Genomic DNA, 25,623 nt, shown 5'->3' with positions numbered 1-25,623 from the left:
TAATTTAAAAATAACAAAATTAAAAATTAAAAAAGTTTCTGAAGCAATAATTTTTATTTTGGTCATTCTTTTTAAAAAAATACCAAATAAAAGAAGGACCAAAATAAAAATTATTGATTCAAAAAAAATTTAAATTTTTAATTTTATTATTTTTTAAAATAAAAAAAATAAAAAAAATAAAAAAAAGTTGGCCCCAAGTTCTGTATCATTATGATAAGCATCAAACAAAAGTTATTATAATAAGCATCAAACAAAAAGTAAGACTTGAAACACAGCATAGAATGGTGAATAACATGAGTTTTTAGTCTAAAGTAATGTTATAGTAGTATGTGATTCTAAAATCAAAAGTAAACATGGCCTTTTTATTTTTTTTAAGCAAAAAATGTAAGCCAGGAAGACCAATTGTGGCTATTCTATTTGAACGTGACTATAGTAGCGCTTACTCGCTGGGAGCTGCACAGGATGGACCTAGATAGTGAAAACCTCAGGCGTTTCCTCAAGTCTAACTAAGTCATAGCTTGACCCAACCCCGTCAAAGCATCAATAGGAATCAAAGTTGCTAATATTAATTAGGCATATGTGAAGATTTTCCATTATAAAGATTCAAATTCACGCCCTAGTACATACCTAACCACTTTGGAGATTTCCTTGACATAGGCTGATTGGCAAATTAAAGTTATAACCCCCAACCCCCCCCCCCCCCCCCCCCACACAAAAAAAAAATAGCAAAGGTCATTAAGTTTTAAAGAAATAGTTACAGGTAAACCGTTCCAATGTGATTTGTGGGGCTCATCTTAATGCCTTTTTAGGGAAGAAGAAGTTGAGTTTTGTTGTAATAAATAAATAGAGAAAGATACATTTCCCTACCTTTTTCCCTATCGAAGTATCACCGGATATATCTTAATGAATTGGAAAGCCAATTTTGTCAATAATCAAAACAACCAATGCCAAGTACCAACAATACCCCTTTGATCAATTGAAGGATGGCAGCTAAGACTTTACAGCAGTTGAGAGGGGTCCATAATTTTACTGTATGCTGTTTTAATTTCAGCAAGAGACAACTTTTCCTGGAAAACAAGTCAAATTCCCCCCTCTATTTTCAAAGTTTTTCATATTTTCTACACCTTATTCCTCCTTGGTTTATAGGATTTCTATGCAGTAACCTTTTATCTAAAGCCAGTCAATTCCAGAGCTCCAGAGTAACAACAATAATCCAATATATTTTCCACAGTAATCCAATATATGAGTCTATAAGAAAAGCCACCTACATCACCCCGGACCAGCTACCAACTTATCAATCAGAGAAACTTCTACACTATAGCATAGAAAAAAGGCAGTTTCCTCAAAGAGATTTTTGACTGACTGAAGGAATTAGGCCCATGAATCAAAGGTAAAGAAAATTTCACATGTTTTATGCTGGTCTACCTGCAAATACTGTCAACCTGCAAATCTAAAATCAACTTATATTACAAAACTACAACACAAACACAGAGCAACAAGAGCACTAACAATAACAATACTTCCCTGTTATGTAATCTAACACTTATGTTAACTCTAGATGCATAAACATCATTGTCCCCAGCAATCTTCGATATCCAAATAGTAAAAATTTTACATTTACTGCCATTTCTGAACATGCCAAGTAAAGGCATCCACCAATGACAGAGACCCATAGTTGGTTCAGCAAAACCGCAAAGCAGCTTCCAGCTCCTTTTCATCAGCGCAATTATATCCTAACAGATATGCTCGTGCTGCGACATACACATCATAATGAGATTATATAAACAAGAGTTTCAGAAGATCATAAACAAATAAAAAGAGATGAGAGAAGACAAAATAAAAAAATAGAAAAGTAATTTTGGTTACCAAAGCGGCCAGAGCCCATGAATGGTTCTGGTTCGTCTGTCATACCACCTTGTTGCTGTTCCTGAAATTTTTTTGGGGGACGTATTACAATCAAATGAAGCAAACATGCCATGAAGGTTCCAATGACAAACTGCTAATCAAATGGCAGACCAGCGTGTTTGTTGATAATACAGGAAGTGAAAAGATAATATTGCTAGCCACAAAATGGAACATTTATTATCATTGGGAAGAACAAAATGAGTTTAAACATTTCACACCAGGAAAAAAAATGTTTTCTTTTTTACTTGGGCCAGCAAAAGAATCGGAATTGGTAATCTGTGCGTATGTAAGGCTCCACCTAAAGTGACCAACAGCTGCGGATTTTAACTTGGCTAGGCAAGAAATGATGCACAGCTAAAGACATTCATATTCAAAAAGATGGTCCAGACACAGGACATCAGATCATAAATAAATCTCCAACGTAGAATATATCATGAAGCACATCTACATAAACCAACCGCATATTCACCTTCCTTAAGAAACATGCAACTTTTAGCATCAACTATAAGAATACTTATCAAAAAAAAAAAAAAACTATAAGAACAACAACATTAAAGAACACAATGGAAAAAAAAAATAAAAAAAAAATAGACATTCATTCATTTGGGGTCCTCTCTTTCTCTCTCCCTTTGGGGAAAGTGAAAATCCCACAGATTTCTAATAAAAATACAAAAATATTCGGACTCCATGTTTTTCTAAACAACAACTTGAGAGCATCTCCAGCAGTGCTTCTAAATTAACTTTTTAGCTAAATCTAGCTATTTTCGTGCTCCAGCAGACCTTGTAAAATACAAGGTTTCCCTACATATACTACAGTGAACTTTCACATTTGAAAGTTCACTGTAGCACCTGTTAGCAATATTTTATGATTTCCAAGGTCTCATTTTCTTATTTTATTCTTCTTTCTCTCCCTCTTTTTCTTTCTCTGGTTCATCTTACCCGAAACACATTCTCAGCACCCAATATTTTTTTTCCTCTTCTTCTCTTTCTCTCCCACTTTCTCTTATGTTTACAGATTGTTTACTTGGATCTATACCCATCCCCTCCCCCCTTCAGCACCGTTTCTTTTCTCTTCCCTTCGTCATTTCCTTTCTCCCTTTCTTTCTTCTTCCCTGCTTCTTCTTTTTGTTCTCACCGAAACATAGAGAGAGAGCAGAGAGCGAGAGACAGAGTTAGGGCAAGAGAGGGAGATATATAGAGAGTGAGAGAGAGGGAGAGGGAGATTCGTGGGTGTCAATTTTCTGGGTTAATTCGTGGCTGTAGCTAAGTTTAATTTTGGGGTTTTCCTCTCTTGTTGTTTCGGTTTGGGGTGTTCTTGGAGTTGGATTTTTTGGTGTAAATTCTGGGTGGATAATCTTTGCAATCCTGGTTCTATGGTGGTGAGCGAGAGTGAGAGAAGGGTAAGGGGATTTGGGCTGAGAAATGAATCAGGGAGAGATGTTGTTGTGCATGGTGAGGGAGGGTGAGGGAGAGAAGTGGAAAAAAATAATAAAAAATAGATTAAAAAAAATATTTAAATAAAGTAGATAGTAAACTAGATAGTCTACTGGAGTTCATTGTGAAAATGTAGTAGCTAAACTAAAAAAAGTTGATTTTGAGCTGCTAAAATAGCAATCGCTGCTGGAGATGCTCTGAGAAGATTATTTGATGGGAGAGATTTGACATACGGAAGCCTAGTTTTGTCTGACAGGGTAAATCCTCACCTCTTCTGATATAGTCTAAAACTGAGGGCAGAGGGAACCAACTTGATGACTAAAAGTTTCATTGCAAGAAAAACAATTGAGAGAAACTGACTTATACCAAAAAGGAAAAAGAAAGGGTAAAAGAAATTTATACTCACAGCATCTGGCTCCATTTCGGACGGTGAAAGTAACCTATCAAAACAATGCCCAGATATCGTACAGACCAAAAGCTCATTGATGGGATCCATAATAACTTCTCTGCATGTATCATCACAGACTGGAAAAGGAAACACAAAAATATTCAATAAGCTTCAAAGTCCCTGCATTAAGCTAGTACTAAATACTTGTATAGATTAACGCATAAAAGGGTTTGCATTCTGAGAAGAGTTGTTCTCTACCGTGAACCTGTCCAGTCTTCTCACAAATAAATACATCTCCAATATGGTAGTAAGAACATGTTTCACCAGAACATGCATGGTCAGTGACAACCTTATCAGTCAGGCCCTTACTGCTTTTCCACAGAGACACTTGATCAGCTACTGTCTTGTCGAGAATTATTCGGTCATCATTCACCTTCACATGTAAAACAGACATAATAAGGCAGCATGAAAGTAGTGTTTTGAGAACCTATTCAAAATAGGCATAGAAGCAAAAGCTCACTTTTCAACTTAAATGTTTCTCTTAAATAAGAGCCTTCCGTTCTTATAAAAGGAAAAAGAAAAAGAAAAAGAACAAGAAAGCAAAGCCTCCATTTGTCCATTAAACTTACTAAGATGTGAATAAAGAACTATATGCAAAAACACTACCAACAGCATTACTAAAAAATGATAATGCTTTTTTAAAACAGTGGAGTTAAGATAATTATCAGCAGTCAGGTTCCCAGGCAGTAACCTGTCTTACCTGTGACGGAAGAGGCACTTGGCTTCTCTTGGCCGCTTGCATTTGAATGTAGTACTCTTTAAACTCAGTTGGGCAATTTCTAACAAGTTCAACCATGTCCTCTTCATCACGCTGAAGAAAGGAAAAGGAAAAGAAAAGTATTGGTTAGTGATAGCTTCAACTATAAGTGTCAAAAGAGACAGGACAACTTAAATCACCAAAACCACCCTAAAAAAAACCCAAAAGAAAATGAGAGAAAAAAAGAAAAAAAGAAAAAAAAGGGATATCTTATTGGAACCTTACAAAATTAAGCGTACCTGAATATAAAGCTTTTTCCAAGGACATTCACGTAACTTGTTGGTAGGGGCCAATAGACCCCATCTCATACAGTACCTGCATGTATGTTATACGAGTTAGCTTACATTGACATACAAGTATACGTATGAACCGTTTCCAAGAAGTAGCTCAGTCGGCTGGAGACCACGCCTTATAAAGCGGAGGTCTCTAGTTCGAATCTCCATCTCCTCTCTTGTGTAGACATGTCAAAAAAAAAAAAAAAAAAAAAAAAAAGTATACGTATGAACCAAAAATAATTTCACACTTTTAGATATACATAATTCGAAATATATATGAAGGAACTGGTGATTTATCATGTATCAGTTAGATGCAATGCCGTGAGTAACATTTCAAAGAAGAAAGAATTAAAAAAATAAAAAATAAAATTGGTAGTGCAATTTTTTATTAATTTTTTTTTAAAAAAAACAAGTAATACACCAACATAACAACATAATAAACATAAAAGAGGCGAATAAAAATACGAATAACATGAAGTAAGATGTAACGTAATAAAGTATGGAAATAATAATACTCACAAGCGACGCCATAAAAACTCATCAGACGCCGCATTATTTAGGAATCTGCAGACCAGCGAGCACGCTACAAGATCCTGAAGGACACCCATTACAACGCAACATCCAATAAGTCAGTTGAACTAATTTAACCAAGAACAGAGTATATATACATATATATATATACATACACAGAGAGAGAGAGAGAGAGATGGCAAAGAACCTCGGAAGAGAGGAATTTGAGGATGTGAGGGAAGAGCTCAGGAGGGATTTTACTGAAGAGCCCCGTCTCAATCCTCTTTAGCACGCTTCTGCTGCGGCTGTTGTTGTTATTGTTATTGTTTGATGAAGACCCTCCCTCCTCCTTATTCTCTTTCTCATTCACACACACTCTCTTTGCTTTGGGCTCTTCCTCTGTTTTCGCATCCTCCTGCATTCATATGCATATCCAAATGAATTACCTTTCATTAATCAGACCCAAAAAAAATAGAAAAGTAATATCCCCTCAAATATCTTTGAGACACGATAACAAGAAGCAACTTACTTTTATTGGAAAAAATGCCGAAATGAAAACCCCATTCAACTATATTAAAATAAAATTACATTTGATTGACCATAAATCCCAAAGAGCGATAAGGATAAAAATAAAATTATTGTCGATTCAAAAAAAAAGAAAAATTGGAAATTGGAAATTAAAAAAAAAAAAAATAGCGAAATCGATTAACACGGCACAAAGATATAGCAGATAGAAAGAAAAGAAAGATGGGGAACCTGGTCAGAGACCTCGGACAGGACCTCCGATTCGAGGAAATGAGCCAAGCTCTCGTCTTCCTCGTCTAACACCGACATGGGCTAACCGATGGATTCGAGAACAGCTCAGATCGGACGGTGGTGAGTGTGCCGGAGAATTGACGCCGGCGATGGCTTCAGCCGTATAGTTAAATCTAATCAAAAGAGACGAGGGTAAGCAGGCGAGGTACGAGTAGATGGTCTGATTGCGTAAGAATTTCCCGCTAGGGGCCCACTGGGCCTTGTCCCATACTCCGGCCCAACTTTAAGAATCTGTCTCCCTTCCTTTTGCCGTTTCGCGCGTGCGAGTATCACGCTTCTCCTCTTTTTTTTTTCTTTTTTTTTTTTGGTCATTTGATGCTTGAGCCGCACGTTCCTCTCCCGTCTATTTTAAATTGAAAAATATCCAATTAAAGAGATTTGATGCTATAAATGAAACATTTGTTTATTAATAAAAAATATAATAATAAAATAATATATATTTTGAAAAATAATTATAAAATAAAATAATAAAAAAAATTCAAAAAAACTAAGGGGTGGCCGGCCACCACATTGGGGGTGGACGAAGCCACCCCATGGAGTCACACCTAAGGGTCAGATCTAAAAAAAAAAAAAAAAAAATCATTTGGCCCTTGGGGTGGCCGTACCACCCTAGACCTAAAAAAAAAAAAATCGTTTGGCCTTTGGGGCGGGCTAGACCACCCCCTTGGGCCTTGGGGTGGCCAGTCTGGGGTGGCTAAGGCCCAAGGGGGTGGTCCGGCCACCCCAAGGGCCAAATGATTTTTTTTTTTTTTTTTTTTTTTTTTTAGTTTGGGTTTAGGCCCCAAGGGCCATAGGGTGGTCCGGCCACCCCTGACAGGCCATTGGGGAGCTCCCCCAGCTAAAATGGGGTGGTCCAGCCACCCCCTATGACCAAGATGGGAGTAGTCAGTCACTCTTTACTTTTTTTTTTTTAATAAATTTATTATTTATTTATTTTTAATCTGAAATATTGTTTATTTATTTATTTATTTTTATAGTGGAAAAATGTCTTCTATTTGTGGTTTTCGAATTTTTTTTTTAAAAAAATTTAGGATATTCTTCAGTTCATTATAGACCAGAGATAATCCTATTCCAACCTGGCTGTTCCGTCTTCCAACCTCATGGCCGTTACGAAAACAAAACGCTAATAATAAAGGAAGATTTACTTATTTTTGTCGAAACTCGAAACCATCCTAAATCAGGCTCAACGCAATAAAATGGAATATTACATCAATTGTTGTCGATATTTGTACAGCTATATATTGTTGCAAACTGCAGAGTGCAAAGAACAACCAATTCAACTACTTAAAAATTTTGCTTTCAATTCTCAAAACAAAAATTTTAACAAACAAATCAAAATACAAAACACTCTTGAAAACACAAAATCGATTAGAACACATTAAAAAAAAAAAAAAAAAAAAAAAAATTCTGTTAATCAAATTTGGGAGCATTTTCATACTAAAATATTCTAATTTGTCATTTGATGCCAAGTTGACTTAGGATTATGAACGTATACTTTCAGTTTCATAGGCAAGTAAATTGTGTTAATCAAATTCTCTTAGTAGCACCTTGCTTTCTATAATTCTATTACTTCACTCACGTATCGCATCTCCTGCAAGGATTGAGATACTATGAAAATCATATATCTATACACAATTATACTTCTGATTACATTGCCACAGGAAGTCACCATGTACATCTTTCTCCACTACCTAATAGAAAAGAAACTGCAATCAAATTGCTTTCTTGCTTCCCTTGTATGGTATAGTCAGAGTTAGCAATCCATATTGAGCCTCTACCACTCATTTTGGTGGTCGAACGAATTTGACTTAACGGGAAGGAAGAGATACTCAGAAGGCTTTCAACTGCACTACACGCAAAGACACAGAGAGCGTCATGATTAATAAAGGTTCACAAAAGCCATCAACCAGACTTCACAAAATGGCTTGACAGCAACCTTGTGATCTCTTGGAACCCAACTTTGTCTTTCCCATCGAAAATGGATTTCAGCCTCTCATCACAAAAGACTTCCCTCTTATTTTCAGGGTTCTGCAAAACATTGTAGTGTGTCGTGCACCAGAAATTAAGAAAAGACAAGAAGCATGTGGTAGGCATGCAACAGAACTATTGAAAATGAGTCCATTGCAACCGCCCTCCCCACCCCAAAAAATTGCTCTAAGAAAAAAAGTTGGGTTGGGCCTGTGCCCCCCCGGGGGGTGGGGTGGGGGGGCATCTGAGGATTTGCAATGCCGTGACCACAAGCAAGAATTATATAAATTAAGAAAGGAGCCTGCCAAATATTTTCATATCATGACAAGTGTATATCTGTGAATTATTACAAGTTTTCATATGCGACCTATAGCCTATGTGAAGTGAAACAATTAACAATAACATTTTCCCTGTGTTGACCTGGGCTCATGTATCTTCTCAAATTATGTTCCAACCATTTATGATATTGAACTTTACACGATTAATATGGTTCCTGCATTTAGTATGTATATAAGTTACAAAGCGTTTTTTTTTTTTAATATGTAATCAAAATTTAATAAAGAGCAAAGCGGCGCTAGCCAAGTACACAGGAAATATACATGAGAAACGCCTAACCAGAAGAGGACAAAAAATCAAGAAAGTCAGGAAGCCCCGATGAGTCTTGAACCCACGATCATGCCCTCCACCCTGTTTTCACAAGTGGGAAGAAGCAGCAGGAAAAATCATTTATGGGGCATTTGTGCAATTCATACACTCGGTTCTCATTAAAAACAAATTTGAATCATTGTGCTACTTGGGATATAATCCATACAAGCCATTATTTTTCTTAAATATCAGTAAAAATGAGAAAACCCAGTAGTTTCAATCCCCAACTTCATCTCTGTCCTATAATAGATTATGGTAGTGTCTCTCCATAGTAAGGCACTAAAATATTGTGCTCAAATGTAATGGTTCAAGACTTCAAGTTACATAGATAGTTAAGATTACCTAGCACAATGAACAATAAATAGCAACTACAGATAAAAGATGGATCATCAATGTTCAACGAGTAGCAATTTGTAGCACATATAAGAATAACTTAATCGTAGCATAATCACAGTCCATCAAATAAAAGAGAGGAACAAATACAAAACCCAAAACCTAAGACAAGAGAAAAAGGGAGAGAGATAACCTGGAGATGGTGGAGCTTGATGTATTCCCAGATCAACTTGACGGCCTGGGTGCGGGAGCAATAGGAGGCACCGAGGAAGCAGCCGAGTTGAGGAGAGATCGGAACCACCTTGGTGGAAGAGGACGACGCGGATGACTCCTTGGCAGCTGCCATGAGTGTCCTTGTTCCCCCGAACACTGCCCTCCAACGCAATACTAAAATGTAGTTTTTAGTATTACTAAAACAAGACTCCAATTGGATATGGACATGATTTTACCACCAAAGATAGAAAAGGTTTTGGACAGAAAAATAAAAGAGACGACAGTTTCAGAGAAAATGATTTCAGTCAGACACTATACTTCAACAAATATGTGCAACCTCCTTGGAAACTTATTAAGCCAATCAACAACACTTTTTTTTTTTTTTTTTCCTTCTGCTGATGTATACTGTGAAAACATGTATTTAGGGAGATAAATGCAGATTGTTATCTAGTTTTTGTTGTGTGCTTGATCAGAGTACTGTCTCTTGCCCTCTTCAATTACCACTTCATGCACAAAGGCTTTCACAAATATCAAGTACAAAGATAGGGGAAGGTTGAGCAGGTCAGGAGGATAGCTATAATCACTGGTTTCAATGACATTTGAATTCAGAGAGGAAAAAGAAGAAAATGAAAGGAAAAACAAAAAACCATTGTTGAATGTCAGTGAACCCAACAAATAAAAATTTATAGGCTTATAGCCAAAACCTGAGAGTTCTCAACTTGACCTGTCTAACAGTTCTGACCATCTCAAAAATATTACCATAAACAATCATCACACATCTGCCTGATCAAAACTCCAACAAATCTTTACTGGAGAATTATAACCCAAGTGCCATTAACTTTGTGGGACAGAACAAAGATGTCCACGAGAGGGAAATAAAACAAATAATCAAATACAGTTGCCAGTAAACCACAATCTGGATAGGATTATACGCGTTCAAAAGAATCAACTCTTCACGTCCAGGCAGTAAATGCTGGAACAGCTTCCTACTTCTTCTTTTTCGCTTTAGCTTTCCCACTGCCCATTTGGTATTTGTTATCGTCAGTGTTTGCGCTAGCGTTCATGCCTCCTGCTTGGTTGAATTGTGGGGACAGCAATTTGGCAATCTCTGGGAGACCAACTCTGTCCTTCCCTTTCAACATTTTACCCAAGTTATCCTCCCAAATCTTGTCTTTGTGGATACCAGGGCTCTACATAGTACAATTGCTATGTCAACCCACCAAAGAAGATCAGATAAAAAATAAATATATGTATTACCCGTAGAAAAACAGAGAAAAAAAATGGAAGGCGTGCAACCCCTTTGACCATTTTAGCAAAATCACAACCGGGAGTCACAATCAATCAACTATATGTTAAAACGAATCATTAATTATAGATCTAAGCAATCACCAGTCATATGTTTCTCTCAATGTTGTTCAATAGACAGACCCCTTTCATTTGTTCTTAAAATTCTATTTTACATATGTATATGTTTATTTATTCTGTTATCATTGCTTTATATGTTCTATGAGTTCAAAAGTTGGTGAGTCATTGGAATTAAGAGGTTATAATTGATATATTGAATACCGCAAACAAAAAGCGTAGCGGCCGAAAGTATAAACAAACACCGTCCAAATGAATACTAGAAGAGTAATGCTAGAAACCACACTTTCATCTTACCACTATTTTACCCTACTGACGTGGTAGTTCCAATGAGTCCTCAAGATTTTATTTATTTTTAAACAAAGGTCACTGCCATATCCGCAAGGTTGGATAGTAGTGGGATATTAGAATACCACTAAACACTAAACATGTAGAAAAAGAAGAAAAGTAAATGGGTAGCAAAATGAAGCGAAGATAACATATGAATTGAAGTAAAAGAAATCAAGACTCTCAGCTCAACTGAACTAACCCTTGGTCCACCATTCTAATCATCTAATCAGGGTCAGCCTCATACACCATTCTATCCTATCTAAAGTCAACTCTTTCATTACCAAATTTACAAGTTTCTTACAGTTTCATGACAAAAGAGACAATAGCTACAAATCAAAATCCATGACGTTTCTTTTAAGGTTATACCTTCAATCAAAACTAAAAGAAGTTCAGTTCTCAATATCCTTCGCATAAAGAGTCAGAACAAAGAAAGAAGGCATTAAGAGTTGAATGGTAATGATTGGTGACAGTAAATTCTCACAGCAATTTCATCAAACAGTTGTAAAGCAAGCAAGATATGTAATGAGGTACTAAATAAAATAGGACATATATATATATATATATATATATATATATATATAGAGAGAGAGAGAGAGAGAGAGAGAGAGAGAGAGACCCGGAATGTGTTGATCTTGATGAACTTGGAGATTAACAAGGCGTTTTGAGAGCGAGAGGTGTGAGGAATGCCGAGGAACTTGCGGAACTCGGAAGAAGAAGAAGACGGTTTGATCGCTTTGGTAATCGCTTTGGGAATGGAATGATTCACTTTGGTGCTCATCCTCCTGGTTCCTACTCCCAATACCCTAGCTACTGTACCCGCCATGCCCATTCCCATGCTTTTAGGCTTTCTTCGCCTTCTGTTTCTGTTTATGAGTTATGATTTTGGGGGTAACGATAGAGGAAATTGCTAAAAGGTCCAACTATTTTGTCTATTTTACAGCCAACTTTTGTCATATTTTTAATTAAAAAAATATCAAAATAAAAATTAATTAATTTTTTTTTTATTTTAAAAAATAACAAAATTAAAAATTAAAAAAGTTTCTAAAGCAATAATTTTTATTTTGGTCATTCTTTTATTTGGTATTTTTTAAAAAAATAAAAATTATAGTTTTAAAAATAAGAAAAAAGTTGACCCCAAATTAGAGCTGTATCATTCTTTAACAATAGAGAGCACACCAGCATTGATCAACAGTATCCACCCCAGTGACATGGCATTTTTTTTTTCTCATTTACAAAATGTTAGGCTAGGCGGAGAACATGCATAATACATTTAACTTTTTCTTATATTTTTCTTCTCTTTCATTCAGATCCAAGCAAAGGAGATGTTAATGCTTAGGTAGAATTTTTTTGGGTTGAAGGATGTTATAAATTCCGGTGTAAATTTGATGTATCAACATGCCTCTACTGATCTAATATGTCTTTTAATTTTTCGATAATTAACAATTATCTTCTTTACAGGAGTCATTCGCACAAAAGTGAATAGCTGGAAACCATCTCTGGCTACAGCAAATGAAGGAGATCCTGGGAGGTGCAGGCTCTATGCTGGATCAAGACACTTTGAAATGCAGCTAATGTATATTTTATTAGGATTTGATGACACTTATCGTATATACTTTATTGGGACATTCAAAATCAAGTTGTGATATGTAATGTGCTGCATTATAATTTTGAAACCTAGAGGTTTGTAAATATTTCGGTTAAGCTTAATTTGTAATGCAAATGTTACTAATATTGATATTAGTTATGTTAATGGTCATGTGTTATTGTTTCCTTTAAGACCTAATTATGTGAAATCATGTTTGTGAATTCTTATATCGTGTCTGATGAGAACTAAAATGCCTCTTCACTGTGCTAAGTGCTAACGAATTCCACTAGCAAGACTACATATTCTTGCACTCAACATCCAATGGTATAGATCAAGGCAATTTTTATCAACAAACACAATTAGGGGCGGGATAAATAAGTCTTGTTTGGTTACACAGCAACTTTATGCTTTCACAAGTGGCTAACTAAGGCTGCAACTAGAATTTTATTATTATTATTATTATTTTTTTTTTAATTTAAAAGGGTAGGCCTAGAAACCAATTGTACCTATCCTACCTGGGTGTAATCATAGTAACACTTACCTATTGAAAACCGCATAGGAGCCTAGATAGTAGAAACTGCAAGTGCTTACTCAAATCTGACTGAGCCATAACCTGACCCAACTCTAGCAGAGCATCAATGGGTTGCAATTAGATTCGACTACAAGTCTACAAGCAAAGCCTACGTATATTAATTATGGTGCATGGGGCTAATATGGATTTGATTTTAGTTTTGGGAACGGAAGCCAATAGAAGTATGGTATTGTCATTTAACAGTAATCTGCATATTCAGTAGCTAATCCTCTGAAATGCAAACAAATGGGTTATTCATATCCCTTAATACAACATCATGCCATAGAGTGGTCATCTATTCTTACAACAAAAATATTTGTTTTCCCTTTTCTTCCATCTACAAGCATTGCAACCATAGCAAGAGGTACAATCACTCATCAGAAACTATTCCCCCCCACCCCCACCCACAAAAAAAAAAAAAAAAAAAATCCCCAAATTTTGGAAAGCTCTTTTATGATAGGCTTCTCTTTAATATTTTCCTCCCTTTCCAAGTGCTATTTCTTTGTCATATTATCAGCCTGCAATCAAAAGCTCTAGCGTTAGTTTGCAATTAAGGTAGACTTGGTGAATAAGTTAGGAAAAAGCCCATTAACTACCGGGACTCTTCCTTTGGTTTGAATGTCATCACTCTGTTAAAAATAAATACTAACTTCATGTAAACTTCATCACCTAGTTTTAAAGACAGTAACTAATTATAATGCAAGATAATGGCCGGAAAATGGAAGGTAACATCTCCTAGAAGGGATCAAACATAGGCATTAATAAAGATGAAAATACCACATACTACAAGTAACTAAGTACTGACCCATGATTGCCAAGGCAAGGTGATAGCAGTGGGAACCCAAAATAAAAGACATAGGGGGTGTTTGGCAAATGGGATGGCCTAAACACCGTAGTTGATATAGATTGATGTGAAAAAAAATAAGAATGTTTGGTATAAAAAAATGAAAAAGTGGTATGGAAAAGTGAAAAAGTTTTGTTTTGTAGTGATTTTTTTATTTGAATAATAATAAAAAGTGAATGATTTGATATTGATTTTTTTGGAAAATGGTGATGAACAGTGTATGAGCCAACCCCATCCCCATTACCAAACAAAGCCATAAATAAAGAAAAGAATACACAATATTCAAAGATAAATAATTGATCATGTCAAGTGGAAATTATCTAAACAGAAATTGAGGAATTTCAGTAGTTGCTCAAAACATATATCATTGTGTTTATCTGTGTATAGTTGCTAAACATGTCAAACATATAATCACAACCAAGTAGAGGCAGGCACGAGAGTGTTTCCCGCTGAATGTGTAAAAAACAAGGGTGATAATTTGTCAAGTTCATTTCAGCGGCATTTAATTGTTAATACCTAATTCAGATCTTATGCAAACAGATTTAAGAGTATCTGGTATGAAAACAGCCATTCATTTATACCTCTAAAAGATTAAAACTTACAACTTTCCCTTCTTGCTAACCATATACATGGATCCTTCTATGCCTACTCTCATATACCCAAATAAATTATCAACACGAGAAGCTTCGACAATCAGCTAAATCTACTACAAGACAAAGAAACAAGAATACCCATAAAGCTAAAATGGCAAAATATGAGCAAACAGTTGAAGAATGAAAGAATTAAGAAAGAAAATATAGGGTAAATTTTAGATATGGAGACGAAAAAATTTCTGATCTTCAAAGTAACGTGTGGAAGATGAAAATGGCATAAAGATGAGTTTTTGGAGATCTATGAAGGAATGTAGGAAGATAATAGAAAGTATAGAATAGTTACCTAAAATCTGTGTCGGCTCTTGTTTCTTCTACGATACCATTTAGCATCGGAATCTTCAGATGAATAGGAACGCCTGTGTCTACTCTTGTCACTTCTATGGTGCCTCTCAGTATCAGAATTTTCAGATGAATCAGAACCCTTGTGTGTGCTCCTGTTTCTTTGATGCCGCCTCTCGAGGTCAGAATCTTTAGATGAATACAAGCGCTTGTCTCTGCTCTTGTCACTTCTATGATGCCTCTCAGGGTTGGAATCTTTATGCGAATAGGAATCCTTTTGTGTGCTCTTGTAACTTCTATGATGCCTCTCAGGGTCCGGATCTTGAGATGAAAAGGAATTCTTGTGTCTGCTCTTGTTACTTCTATGATGCCTCTCAGGGTCGGGATCTTGAGATGAATAGGAATTCTTGTGTCTGCTCTTGTTACTTCTCTGATGCCTCCCAGGCTCAGACTCTTCAGATGAAAAGGAACGCTTGGATCTGCTCTTATCACTTTTATGACGCCTATCAAGGTCAGAATCTTCAGATGAGTAAGAACAGGCGTCCCTACACATTTTACTTCTACCATTTCTGTCATCAGCAGAATCTTCAGATGAGTAGGCATGCTTGTGCCTGCTCTTTTTGCGTCTATCAGACTCTGTACCGTCTGATGAACTCGATTCAGAATGATTTCGCCTTTTTTTCTTCATCTTGTGTTTCTTCTTCTTTGATCTCTTATCCCCATCCTCAGAAGATAACTCATCTTCATTTGGATCGTTCCATTCACTACTAGGTTGTGGCTGCTGCTTTTGTCGCTTATTCTTCTTCCTGGACTTCTTGGATTTGCCAGAGAAGTTGGTCAGCAACATGGGGATATCACCCCCACTGAGGAACCCTACAAAATGGATGGGGATGACAGTCACGAGCATCCAAATATATACAAGATAGTAATTGTCACTGAACTTACTAGAATAGAAAGGGCAGTTACCTCCATACTCATCAAATATGTCATCAGCAACTATTTGCTGGTTAGGATCATCCGGTTTAAACCCTCCCCGGGGAGGACTAACTCCTGGTTTTTGCTTAAGCTCCCACTTTAAAGGCTGTGAAATAGGCCAAAGAACACGGGTGATTTGATTTGATTCAGAAACAATATATGGTTTTGAGTGGAATAAAATTACAGGTGCAAAATGAGGATATATCTCTGACAAGCAAAAAGAGATGAATATCCACTCAAAGATGGGGGTGGTACTTATGAGCAAAAAAATGAAAGGAGAGCCGCCTAAAATTACTTTACCACATGCCATGGAGACTGATGAATGCACTAGTAAATGAAATTGGTTTAATTCAAGTTCAAGGAGTGAAAAGTGCTACAAGGAGGCCAGGAAATAATCCAGTAGCACACCTCAACAGCCGACAGAATCTTACAGATTCACCAAGTAAACAGCAATAACAAGTTGGTTTCTATGAGCAGCAAGGAAAAATTGGCTTTAACAAGCCATTAACCAAGTTTTTGAGCAACCAATGGATGGTGAGACTGACCTCACTGGGATCAACATGGGCAAGTATGGCATTTAAGGGGTCATCTCTTTTCAGTCGACTCTCTTCATTAGGCATTATAGCATCCTTCAATGGACATTCGCGGTCACCACTTTGGTGGCCATAATTTCCACATCTTAGACATTTCACATTGCGCACTTCAACTCCAAATGGTTTCACTCTAGCAGGAACACCAGTCTCCATCCTGGAAAAATTAATCATTGATGAAATTTTCAACTAAATTGGTGTTCACTTATCAATATCACATGTATGCTAAACTCAAAATAACTGTGTAAATGATAGCAGTTACAAGGTCACTGTGCATCTCCATAGCCAGAGGGAAGCACCAGGTAAAGAGTTCATAAAGCTTGACATTTCATTTCAAAAGAATAAACATCAGAATCCTGAAGAAGGCTTATAAATATATCACTTATCTTCTAAAAGTTGTAATGTATCACAAACCTATTACAAGTCTTTTGGCAGTTTCAATACATTCAAAATAGATTTTGTTTTTTTCAACACACTAAAAATAGATGACTAGCTACTTAAACCCCCTTTTGGATAGAGCAACTCCAACAAAATTACAAAACTCAAGTGCTCTTTTCAACCATGTAAAAATAATAACAACTGTGGAGGGGTATTTAAAAATCAGAACCATCATTAAAAACTGCAAGGAAATGGAAATTGAGATAAATACAATCAATCTGCATGGACAAATTTGTTGGATTGATAACATCTTTTCTAAATAGCACACAATTGTACAATAAGCAATACCAAGGAGTTATATCAATCTGGCATGGCTTATTTGATAGCTTCTCTTTTGCATTTTCATTATAAGGGGATTTTCCTTATATTTCTAATAAGCCTGTGGAGAAGTTTCCCAAAATATGGAAGAATTAAAAAGGCATGCTTATATCATACTTTCGTAATTGATGCCCAAAATGTTCATTGGGACAAATTCAGCTTGCGCAAATTCACTTGGGCCCAACACCACTTTGTTGCGCAAAATAACAGGCCTGATATTACCAAGGTGTTCAGCATCAGCATCACAAAAGGAAAGCTGTCATCCACAAACAACAATAGTGATACTGCCACAATTCTTCAAGAACCCCTTCCCACAGCCCCCTGGAGTTGTTAAAGAAGCCAAATAGAGTGTCATCAGCCAAAACCAAAAATTTGACCATGGAAATGCAAGAAAGAAAATCCATTTCTTCCATTTCCAGCCGAAACTAAATCTGTCCAGCATATAGGTTGAACAGTCTCATTTCAGGTGATCACGACACTTCTTAATATTTAGCTTGCAGATTCCTCCATTGATCCTATTGTCAACGCACTCATTAGCTATGAGAACTAAATAAAAAATCTGTCTCCAGTCAATAAAAGTGTTCTGTGAGTCCAACACCAATCTCACTCAATCCCCTTTCAAAGCTGTTAACCAAAACCTTTGCCAAGAGCTTATAAACATTTCCAAACCAAACTAATCAGCCAAAAGTCCCTAATATTTTGAGCTAACATTCCAAACCAGCACTCAAACAACTAACAAAGCCTAATGGCATTCTGAATATTCCACAATATTGATTCTTAAACTCGTCGCCACAACCATGTAACTTGTGAACACTAAAACAATTAAACAACCATTTGTAGTTAATGCCACATATATTAAACAACTACACCCATTAAAGAGGGAGTCAAGCACATCATTGTATAAATTAGCAAAACATCTCCATGCAATGTATTAGATAAACATGTACATATATAATTTCCCAACATCCAAACAAAACAACTTTATATATATTGAAAGAGAACCCAAACCCAAAAAAATTTCTAAGCTCCATAATGGAGAATAGGAATCTAGTATTTCAGTTAAAGGAATAACATAGACAGAGTCACTGAATACATATTATGGTCCCAGGAATTATTCTTTCGCTTGCTTCAACCTAATTTTTTTTAATTAGTAATTGAAATATCATCAAAATTGTAAAGTGCAACCCAAGTACACAAGAAATATACAAATTGGACGTCCAATTTAAGACTCTTTCGCCTTTTTTGTTCATCATGGTTATGGAGGCGTTCAGCAGGATGATTGATGCTTCTATCAACGGGGGGTTCATCAATGGTTTCTATGTAGGAGCTAGAGAGCCTGATCGGGTAATGGTTTCTCACCTTCTTTTTGCTGATGATATGCTGGTGTTTTGTGGGGCTGTTCCTGATCAAATCAGATTTATTAAAGCCCTTCTTATTGGCTTTGAGGCTGTCTCCGAGTTAAAAGTAAATCGGGCCAAATCTGTTTTGGTCCCTGTAGGAGGTATGGATGAGGTGGGTGATTTGGCTGGTATTCTGGGATGTGGCACTAGTTCGTTGCCTTTGAAGTATTTGGGTCTTCCACTAGGGGCCTCGTTCAAGCTTTTGGCTATATGGGAGGACATGTTGGAGAAGATTGCTAGAAGGTTGGCCCCTTGAAAACATATGTATTTGTCCAAGGGGGCTACGCTCACCCTCATCAAGAGTACCTTATCCAATCTCCCTGCCTATTTTCTATCTCTTTTTCCTATCCCTGCTACTGTGGCGAGTCATATTGAGAAGCTCCAACGGGACTTTTTATGGGGTGGGCTCAACGATGAGTTTAAGTTCCACTTGGTTAGCTAGCACGAGGTTTGCTCTCCGGTTTCTGAGGGTGGTTTAGGGATTCGGAGTTTGCGTTTATTTAATCAAGCTCTTTGGGGAAATGGTTGTGGAGATTTGCTCATGAGGAAGAGGCTTGGTGGAGAAGAATCTTGGTGGCGAAGTATGGGGTGTTTTGGGGTGGTTGGCGTTCTAAGGTCCCTCATGGATCGCATGGGGTGGGGTTATGGAAATACATTTGTAGGGGCTGGAGGTCGTTTCAAAGTTACTTTAGATTTGATCCTGGATCGGGGTCGATAGTCAAATTTTGGGAGGATACTTGGTGTGGAGAGTTGTCTCTCAAGGAGGCTTTTCCCGTTCTCTTCAATATAGCTAGTAATAAGGATGCTTCCATTGCGGATATTAGGGAGTGTTTAAATGTCAGGGTTCTTTGGAATGTTATCTTTACTCGTAGAATTCAAGATTGGGAGGAGACGGTCTTAGCCTCTCTTTTCTCGCTCCTGTATTCACTCTCGATGCGTGGGGAAGGGGAGGATCAGATGTGGTGGATTCCTTAAAAGAAAAGGGAAATTTGATGTTCGCTCTTTTTATTGGAAGCTTGCTCTTAAAGAGCCCAACCACTTCTCTTGGAAAAGTATTTGGTGTACCAAGGTTCCCTCGAGAGTGGCGTTTTTTGCATGGTCGGCCACCCTTGGGAAATCTCTTACTTTGGATAATGTTCGGAAGAGAGGTATTGTTGTGATTAACCGATGTTGCATGTGTGAAGCGGAAGGGAAGTCTGTGGATCATCTCTTTCTTCATTGTGGGGTTGCGCGCACTTTGTGGGATGTGATATTCTCTCGGTTCAACATGTGTTGGGTTATGCCTAGAAGCGTCAAGGAGATGTTTGCGAGCTGGTAGTCGGGCGGTAAATCCTGCAGTGCAGTGGTGTGGAAGATGGTTCCCCTTTGTCTTTTATGGTGTCTTTGGAAGGAAATGAATGTTAGATGCTTCGAGGATTTGTTGAGAAACCTTGAGGACCTTGTTCATTTCTTTTTATACACTCTCTTCACTTGGACGGCAGGCTAGCTTGCTCCCTTAGAAATCAATTTCCCTGATTTTCTTTTTATGTTCTTTTCTTCTTTCTCCTCCTCTTAGTCGCTGTCTTGTATATTTCCTGTGTACTTGAGTTGAGCCCCTCTGCGGTCTTCTAATGCATTATTACTTATAAAAAAAAAAAGAAATATACAAAACAAACGCTTAACTAAGAGAAAAAAGAACAATCATGAAAACTAATCACCAAAGGAGCTACAAACACAGCTGTATACAGAGAATAAAATAAAATAAAAAAGAGCTTAAGCTTCTCCAAAGTCCTCTTGCGGTCCTCAAAACTTCGATCCTTTTTTTCCCTCCAAAGACACCACCAGCAAGCAAACAAATCAATCACCCGACTAGTTATAACCCAAAACAGCCCAAAACGACAGAAAAAAGCATTCATAAGACGCTAGCAACCTCACATCCAACCTCCATGGACTCCCCATCTCTCTTGCATATACAACACTTATCGACCACAAATACATGCCACTTCCTAAGGTTGTCCATGGTAAGGATCTTCTCTAGAGCCACCGACTAAGTGAAAAAAGCCACACTTAAAGGAACCTTGGTCCACCAAATGCTCTTCCAAAGAAAAGAAATGCCATCATTATAGACAAGGACGCTGCAAAAGGACCTAACATCGAACACCCCTTTGTTTGAAGTGGCCTAGCAAAGTTTGTCCTCACCTTCCTTTCTCACTCTAACAAAGTACAACAAATTAAAAAACAAAGCCAAGACATCCACCTCCCAATCATGAGCTACTCTAAGAAAGCTTACGTTCTATTGGAGAAAGCCACTAGAAAGCTCCAAATGAATTGCAAAGAAAGCATCCTTCACACAAGCAATACTATATAAAATCAGGAAAGCTTCCTTAAAGGCCTTCTCCCCACATCACAAATCATGCCAGAATTTAATCTTGGAGCCATCTCCCGGCTCAAATCTGGTATGACCATAAAACATCCTCCAAGCCCTCCTAATACTCTTCCAAAGCCCAACCCCATAAGGCGAAGGGGATTAAAGAACACCACGCTCCCCCAAGAACTACCAAATTTGGAATCCACAAACTCTCCACCATGCCTTTCTCTTATGCACATAACGCTACCACTATTTCCCTAGAAGAGCATGATTGAACATCCTCAAGTTCCAAACCCCCCACTCTCCCTCAGAGATTGGAAAGCAAATTGTGTACCAATTAACCAGGTGAAATTTGAACTCTTCACCTATCCCATCCTATAAGAAATCTTGATGGAACTTCTCTATGCGGTTTGCAACACCAGCAGGAAGGGGGAAAAGAGACATGAAATACGTAGATAAATTAAAAAGGGGTGCTACCACCCTTAGACAAATACATCATTTTCTAACTAGCCCACTGACGCTCAATCTTTTCAACCACACCATCCCAAATAGGCTTGGCCTTGTAAGAGGCCCCAGCAATAGACTAAATGCTTCAAAGGCAAAGAAGAGACCCTACAACCCAAGATGCCCACCAACCCATCTGTATCATCCACATTACCCACAAGAACCAATTCCAACTTAGTCAGGTTAACCTTCAACCCAAAGACAACTACAAAGCATAAAAATAAAGCATGTAGATAACAAAGATATTCAGGATTAGCCTCATCAAAAACCAAAGTGTTTTCCTCAAACAACAGGTGTGATATATGGACCACACCAAAGTGCTTAGACCCCATAGAAAAGCTTGAGAGAAAACCCCCATCAACAATTGCAAAAAGCATTTTACTCGAAGCCTCCATTACAATAATGAATAGAAAAGGAGACAAAGGGTCCCTTTGTCTCAACTCGCGGGAGCATGAAAGTCATGGAACACCCCCATAATGACTGTCTTAATCACCTCCCAACAAGCTTGGAAGTCATAGAAAAACCATTAGGACCTAGAGCCTTATAATTGTTCATACCTTTCACCACCTCAAGGCTACCCGATGAATTTTTCTTGTCATTTGTCACCCTCTTTTAGCCAAAGAACCCTTGAATTTTGTCTCCAACAAGGTAGCTTTTTCCAACTCACTGATAACCATGCTTTTCCTCAACTTCTCTTCATCAACAAATGCTCTCACTTCCTCCAACCTTTCAAGGGCACACAACTCTTCCAAAAGAGATTTTTTAAGGATCTCCACGTTACCATTCCAAATTTCTAAATCAGCTTTCAAAGCCTTAAGCTTTTGAACCAAGATGAAGCTAGGAGAGCCATGAAAGCAATAAGACAACCACCACTGCCTCACCCTATCCACAAAACCTTCATCCATTAACCACATATTCTCAAACTTAAAACGTCTTTTGCCCCCCCTAAATTCCTTGTAGCCTCTTTTGGAGTAGATTGGGATACTTAGCTTCCCAATCTGGAGAAACAAGAAACCTGTCAATTCTTGACCACAAGTGGAAATCCCGATTATTAGACCATGTATAAGACCCTCCTATAAGGGGAAGATCAATGAGGCCCAGATCAAAAATGAACTTAGAGTACTCCATCATAGTGGGAGAATAATGTGTTTCCCCTGATCTATTCATAAGAAAGTGGGTGAAGTTGAAATCACGTCCAATGCACCAAAGCATATCCCACCAACTAATCAAGCCAGCCAACTCCTCCCATAAAGACTGCCTGACACTATCTAAATTAGGCCCATAAACCCTAGCAAAGCCCAAATAGAAGAAGAGCAAGTTCCAACTAAAACTCATCTTTAACCTATTGTAAATTTGGTAGTTATTAATTCTATCACTTTTGCTTTTTAACAAAAGAAGAGAAAAATTCCTAATAAAAGCTATATATGGTGCATAATGCTGCAACTATTGCAGCACAAAGTTGATATACTTCTCCATACAACTAGTTCTAACAAAAGGCATAAAGGACACAGGTTGTCCTCTCAATTTGTATGATCAGCAACCTGTTGAAGATTTCTTAACTTTTCTAGACATTAGCTTTCATGTGTGACGTCAAAAAATAGCCGAGAAAGCTTTGCAACATTAAACATGTCACTCTTACTCTTGCTAACTGGAACAGAGCAGAGCCATACATACCGAGGAGCATTTTTTAATACATCAAATTCTTCTTCAGTCGGTAATGGACGCCCGAAAACATCTTTTGGTCTTGGTTTCTTCTTTTCTTCACCTTTGACAGGAACAGATTCTGGTGGCCTACAAGAGAAATGCAATCACTTTTTAATCTTTACCTTTGGAAACAACATGGTTGAACACTACTGTGAAGTACAAAGTATGTGCTTGGGGGTATTCAATTTGTTCTAAAAGTGCATTTCTATTATTTTATTTTTCCTTTCTGGGACAAATTAGTTCCAACTTAGAATTGTGTACAAAAGCAAGACAGAGATGCAAATGGTACATTGCAGTAGAGGCCCCATCAGCAAGTGGGTCTTGAGAGGGGTTAGTATATTCCTCTCTTTTCTTCTCATCAGCAATCTCTGCAGCTTTCGCACTTTCAGCATTGTAACCAGGTGGGCGTACATACATGAAGCTAACAGCTTTCATCATCTCCACCTATCATTGTACAGCTTATAGTTAAATACAATATAAAAAAATATATACATATTTGGGAAAAGCACGTCCTATAATAAAAGCAATACTGCGAGCGCTTTGTTAGAGCTTATTAGCAAATGGAAGCATGATTATTGAATACAAGTTAGGGTATCCTATAATTGGGTCTTAGAAGTAAATGAGGAAAGGAAATGGGAAGGACGTATCGTACAATTGGGTAACAATATATATATATATATATATATATATATATATATATATATATATATATATATATATATATCAGTTTAATACACTAGTCAATCGGATTATGATTGAAAGGTGTCATAATTTAATAATAGTCAAATTGCTGCAGAATAAAAACATAATTAAGGAGATCAGATAAACACATGAATAGAGTGAGATAAAATCTAAATCAGCTGAGAAGGAGGAGAAAGAAGAAAGGGAAGACCTTTTCTTTTTCTTTCTTGGAGATGAGAGCAGACTGCCGAAAGAATTCCTGCTCCTGGGCATACTGCGTGCACAAAGAGAGAGAGAGAGAGAAAGTAATTGGCTTTTAATACAACGATAAGAGAGTAAAAAACAAAAAGAGGCATCGAAATGAATAAAAATGAAGTGAATCATGCCTCGCGAGCGACTTCCTCGGCTCGGCGCTCGCGGTGGGCGTGGGTCTGCTCGGCAATCCACTTGCGGCGTTGGTTGGGATAGGAGAGGGGATGCCATGGCTTTTGGTTCAGGTACGAATGGCTCCATGCCGTGCCTGCCTTTGTCTTGTAATCCACCTCCCCCTCACCGCCCTTGTCCGAGAACCTCTTACTCAGCCTTATTCCTCCTCCCTCTTCGCCTTCCATACTTTCTCCCCAATTTCTCCACTGTGTCTCTATGCACTAAACTCTATTGTCTATACACTCGCTAAAGGCCTAAGTTATTGGGCCTCATCCTTTATCTTCGAGCCCAACCAACTACAACAATTGAAATTCTGACCCAACAAATAAAATTTAAACTCAATATGCTAAATTACACTTTGCCCCTTAAATTACCTCCCTAATTGTATTTGCACCAATTAGAGAAAAAAAAAAAGAAGAAAAAAACACTTCGAGCGACACATTCATTGAACCGCTCTTCTCGTGAAACTCTTAGGGCTCATTTGGTACGATTATTCTATTAAAAAAATAAGTAATTATTAATGAGAAGAAAAGAAAGTGAGATTTAATAACTATCCATATTCTTTAATTCGATAACACTATATATGATCTCACGGGAATAAAACCAAAATTTCTAAAAATATCCAATTTTCTTTATAAAAAAAAAAAAAAAAAAACTACATGAAATCACCACCCCTTGCCCGACGAAGATTGGGGTTTGAAACTACCATGTCAACCAATACAACACAGGCCAATTCTTTTGAACATTGTTGTCTCAAAAGTCTCTTCCTCACCCCTTCAGGTTTGAGGAGTTTTGGACTAAGGATGAAGGATCCATCCTACAATTATGCCTCTCTCTATTCCATCCCTTCTAAACAAGAAATTTTCGATGCCTTATCTAGTCTTAGGTCAACTAAAGCCCCTAGTCCAGTTGGCTGCACAACTCTTTTTACAAAAAATATTGGAGTATTCTAAAGAATACTGTTCGAAGCATTTAGGATTTCTTTAAGAAGAATCATATTTTGAAAGAGAAAACTTTTATTGCTCCGATTCCCAAGCAGTTGGGTCCTTTTTCAGGCAACCATTTCATACCAATCAGCCTCTACAATATTATTTACAAGATTATCTCCAAAATCCTCTCTAATAGGTTCAAAAGTTTGCTCCATCACTTTATTTTTCCTAATCAATCTGCTTTTGCCCCTTCTAGGGACATACATGATAATTTCATTTTTGCTCACAAACGTCTACACTCTTTGAAGTCCAAAAAAAGAAAGGAGTGGTCTTATGGCCATCAAAATTTATATGGAAAAAGCATGTGATCACATGTAATTGAG

The 25,623-nt window shown here is 37.3% G+C and overlaps 4 protein-coding genes across 6 annotated transcripts; all 4 read right to left on the bottom strand.

Moving 5' to 3' along the window:
* Positions 1 to 1,391: 1,391 nt before the first annotated feature.
* On the bottom strand, positions 1,392 to 6,292 carry LOC132176562 (F-box family protein). Its single transcript, XM_059588808.2, has 9 exons — positions 6,086 to 6,292; positions 5,538 to 5,744; positions 5,339 to 5,412; positions 4,784 to 4,859; positions 4,488 to 4,598; positions 3,986 to 4,160; positions 3,746 to 3,864; positions 1,867 to 1,927; positions 1,392 to 1,751 (listed from the first exon to the last, which is right to left on the bottom strand). Exons 1-9 carry the CDS (start codon positions 6,161 to 6,163, stop codon positions 1,681 to 1,683), a joined length of 972 nt encoding a protein of 323 aa, XP_059444791.2. The 5' UTR covers positions 6,164 to 6,292; the 3' UTR covers positions 1,392 to 1,680.
* A 1,316-nt stretch (positions 6,293 to 7,608) lies between these two features.
* Positions 7,609 to 9,643, bottom strand: LOC132176160 (uncharacterized). 3 transcript variants are annotated; one of them, XM_059588289.2, is made up of 4 exons: positions 9,285 to 9,643; positions 8,729 to 8,800; positions 8,082 to 8,173; positions 7,609 to 7,994 (listed from the first exon to the last, which is right to left on the bottom strand). In XM_059588289.2, exons 1-4 carry the CDS (start codon positions 9,435 to 9,437, stop codon positions 7,811 to 7,813), a joined length of 501 nt encoding a protein of 166 aa, XP_059444272.2. In that variant the 5' UTR covers positions 9,438 to 9,643; the 3' UTR covers positions 7,609 to 7,810. The 3 variants fall into 3 exon arrangements, 2 of the variants coding, with proteins under 2 accessions (XP_059444272.2, XP_059444273.2); XR_009439493.2 differs by lacking the exon at positions 9,285 to 9,643 and having other exon boundaries at positions 8,713 to 9,257; XM_059588290.2 differs by lacking the exon at positions 8,729 to 8,800.
* A 445-nt stretch (positions 9,644 to 10,088) lies between these two features.
* On the bottom strand, positions 10,089 to 11,890 carry LOC132175411 (uncharacterized). Its single transcript, XM_059587361.2, has 2 exons — positions 11,613 to 11,890; positions 10,089 to 10,494 (listed from the first exon to the last, which is right to left on the bottom strand). Exons 1-2 carry the CDS (start codon positions 11,829 to 11,831, stop codon positions 10,291 to 10,293), a joined length of 423 nt encoding a protein of 140 aa, XP_059443344.1. The 5' UTR covers positions 11,832 to 11,890; the 3' UTR covers positions 10,089 to 10,290.
* A 1,430-nt stretch (positions 11,891 to 13,320) lies between these two features.
* Positions 13,321 to 24,509, bottom strand: LOC132175161 (zinc knuckle (CCHC-type) family protein). Its single transcript, XM_059587008.2, has 8 exons — positions 24,272 to 24,509; positions 24,097 to 24,159; positions 23,494 to 23,648; positions 23,175 to 23,291; positions 16,449 to 16,650; positions 15,895 to 16,009; positions 14,933 to 15,801; positions 13,321 to 13,670 (listed from the first exon to the last, which is right to left on the bottom strand). Exons 1-7 carry the CDS (start codon positions 24,494 to 24,496, stop codon positions 14,933 to 14,935), a joined length of 1,746 nt encoding a protein of 581 aa, XP_059442991.2. The 5' UTR covers positions 24,497 to 24,509; the 3' UTR covers positions 13,321 to 13,670.
* Positions 24,510 to 25,623: the final 1,114 nt, after the last annotated feature.

The sequence above is a fragment of the Corylus avellana genome, chromosome 3, assembly GCF_965113065.1.
Source record: "Corylus avellana chromosome 3, dhCorAvel1.hap1.2, whole genome shotgun sequence".
Taxonomy (NCBI): Eukaryota; Viridiplantae; Streptophyta; class Magnoliopsida; order Fagales; family Betulaceae; genus Corylus; species Corylus avellana.
Note: the sequence above shows the minus strand (reverse complement) of the source record. Positions and strands in the feature narration are given on the sequence as shown.

Bases quoted from the DNA above. Each gene is read 5' to 3' on its own strand.
- LOC132175411 (XM_059587361.2), bottom strand. From the start codon at position 11,831: ATGGGAATGGGCATGGCGGGTACAGTAGCTAGGGTATTGGGAGTAGGA. The intron at 10,495-11,612 runs GTCTCTCTCTCT...TGTACTATGTAG, and splicing joins TCAAGATCAACACATTCCGG to AGCCCTGGTATCCACAAAGA.
- LOC132176160 (XM_059588289.2), bottom strand. From the start codon at position 9,437: ATGGCAGCTGCCAAGGAGTCATCCGCGTCGTCCTCTTCCACCAAGGTG. The intron at 8,801-9,284 runs GTTATCTCTCTC...TTGTGAAAACAG, and splicing joins TCAAGCTCCACCATCTCCAG to GGTGGAGGGCATGATCGTGG. The intron at 8,174-8,728 runs GTTAGGCGTTTC...AATGTTTTGCAG, and splicing joins TGATTTTTTGTCCTCTTCTG to AACCCTGAAAATAAGAGGGA.
- LOC132175161 (XM_059587008.2), bottom strand. From the start codon at position 24,496: ATGGAAGGCGAAGAGGGAGGAGGAATAAGGCTGAGTAAGAGGTTCTCG. The intron at 23,649-24,096 runs GTCTTCCCTTTC...GTACAATGATAG, and splicing joins CCAAGAAAGAAAAAGAAAAG to GTGGAGATGATGAAAGCTGT. The intron at 23,292-23,493 runs GTACCATTTGCA...TTTCTCTTGTAG, and splicing joins GATGGGGCCTCTACTGCAAT to GCCACCAGAATCTGTTCCTG.
- LOC132176562 (XM_059588808.2), bottom strand. From the start codon at position 6,163: ATGTCGGTGTTAGACGAGGAAGACGAGAGCTTGGCTCATTTCCTCGAA. The intron at 3,865-3,985 runs GTAGAGAACAAC...TTCCTTTTCCAG, and splicing joins GAAGACTGGACAGGTTCACG to TCTGTGATGATACATGCAGA. The intron at 1,752-1,866 runs GTAACCAAAATT...TGTATGTCGCAG, and splicing joins CATGGGCTCTGGCCGCTTTG to CACGAGCATATCTGTTAGGA.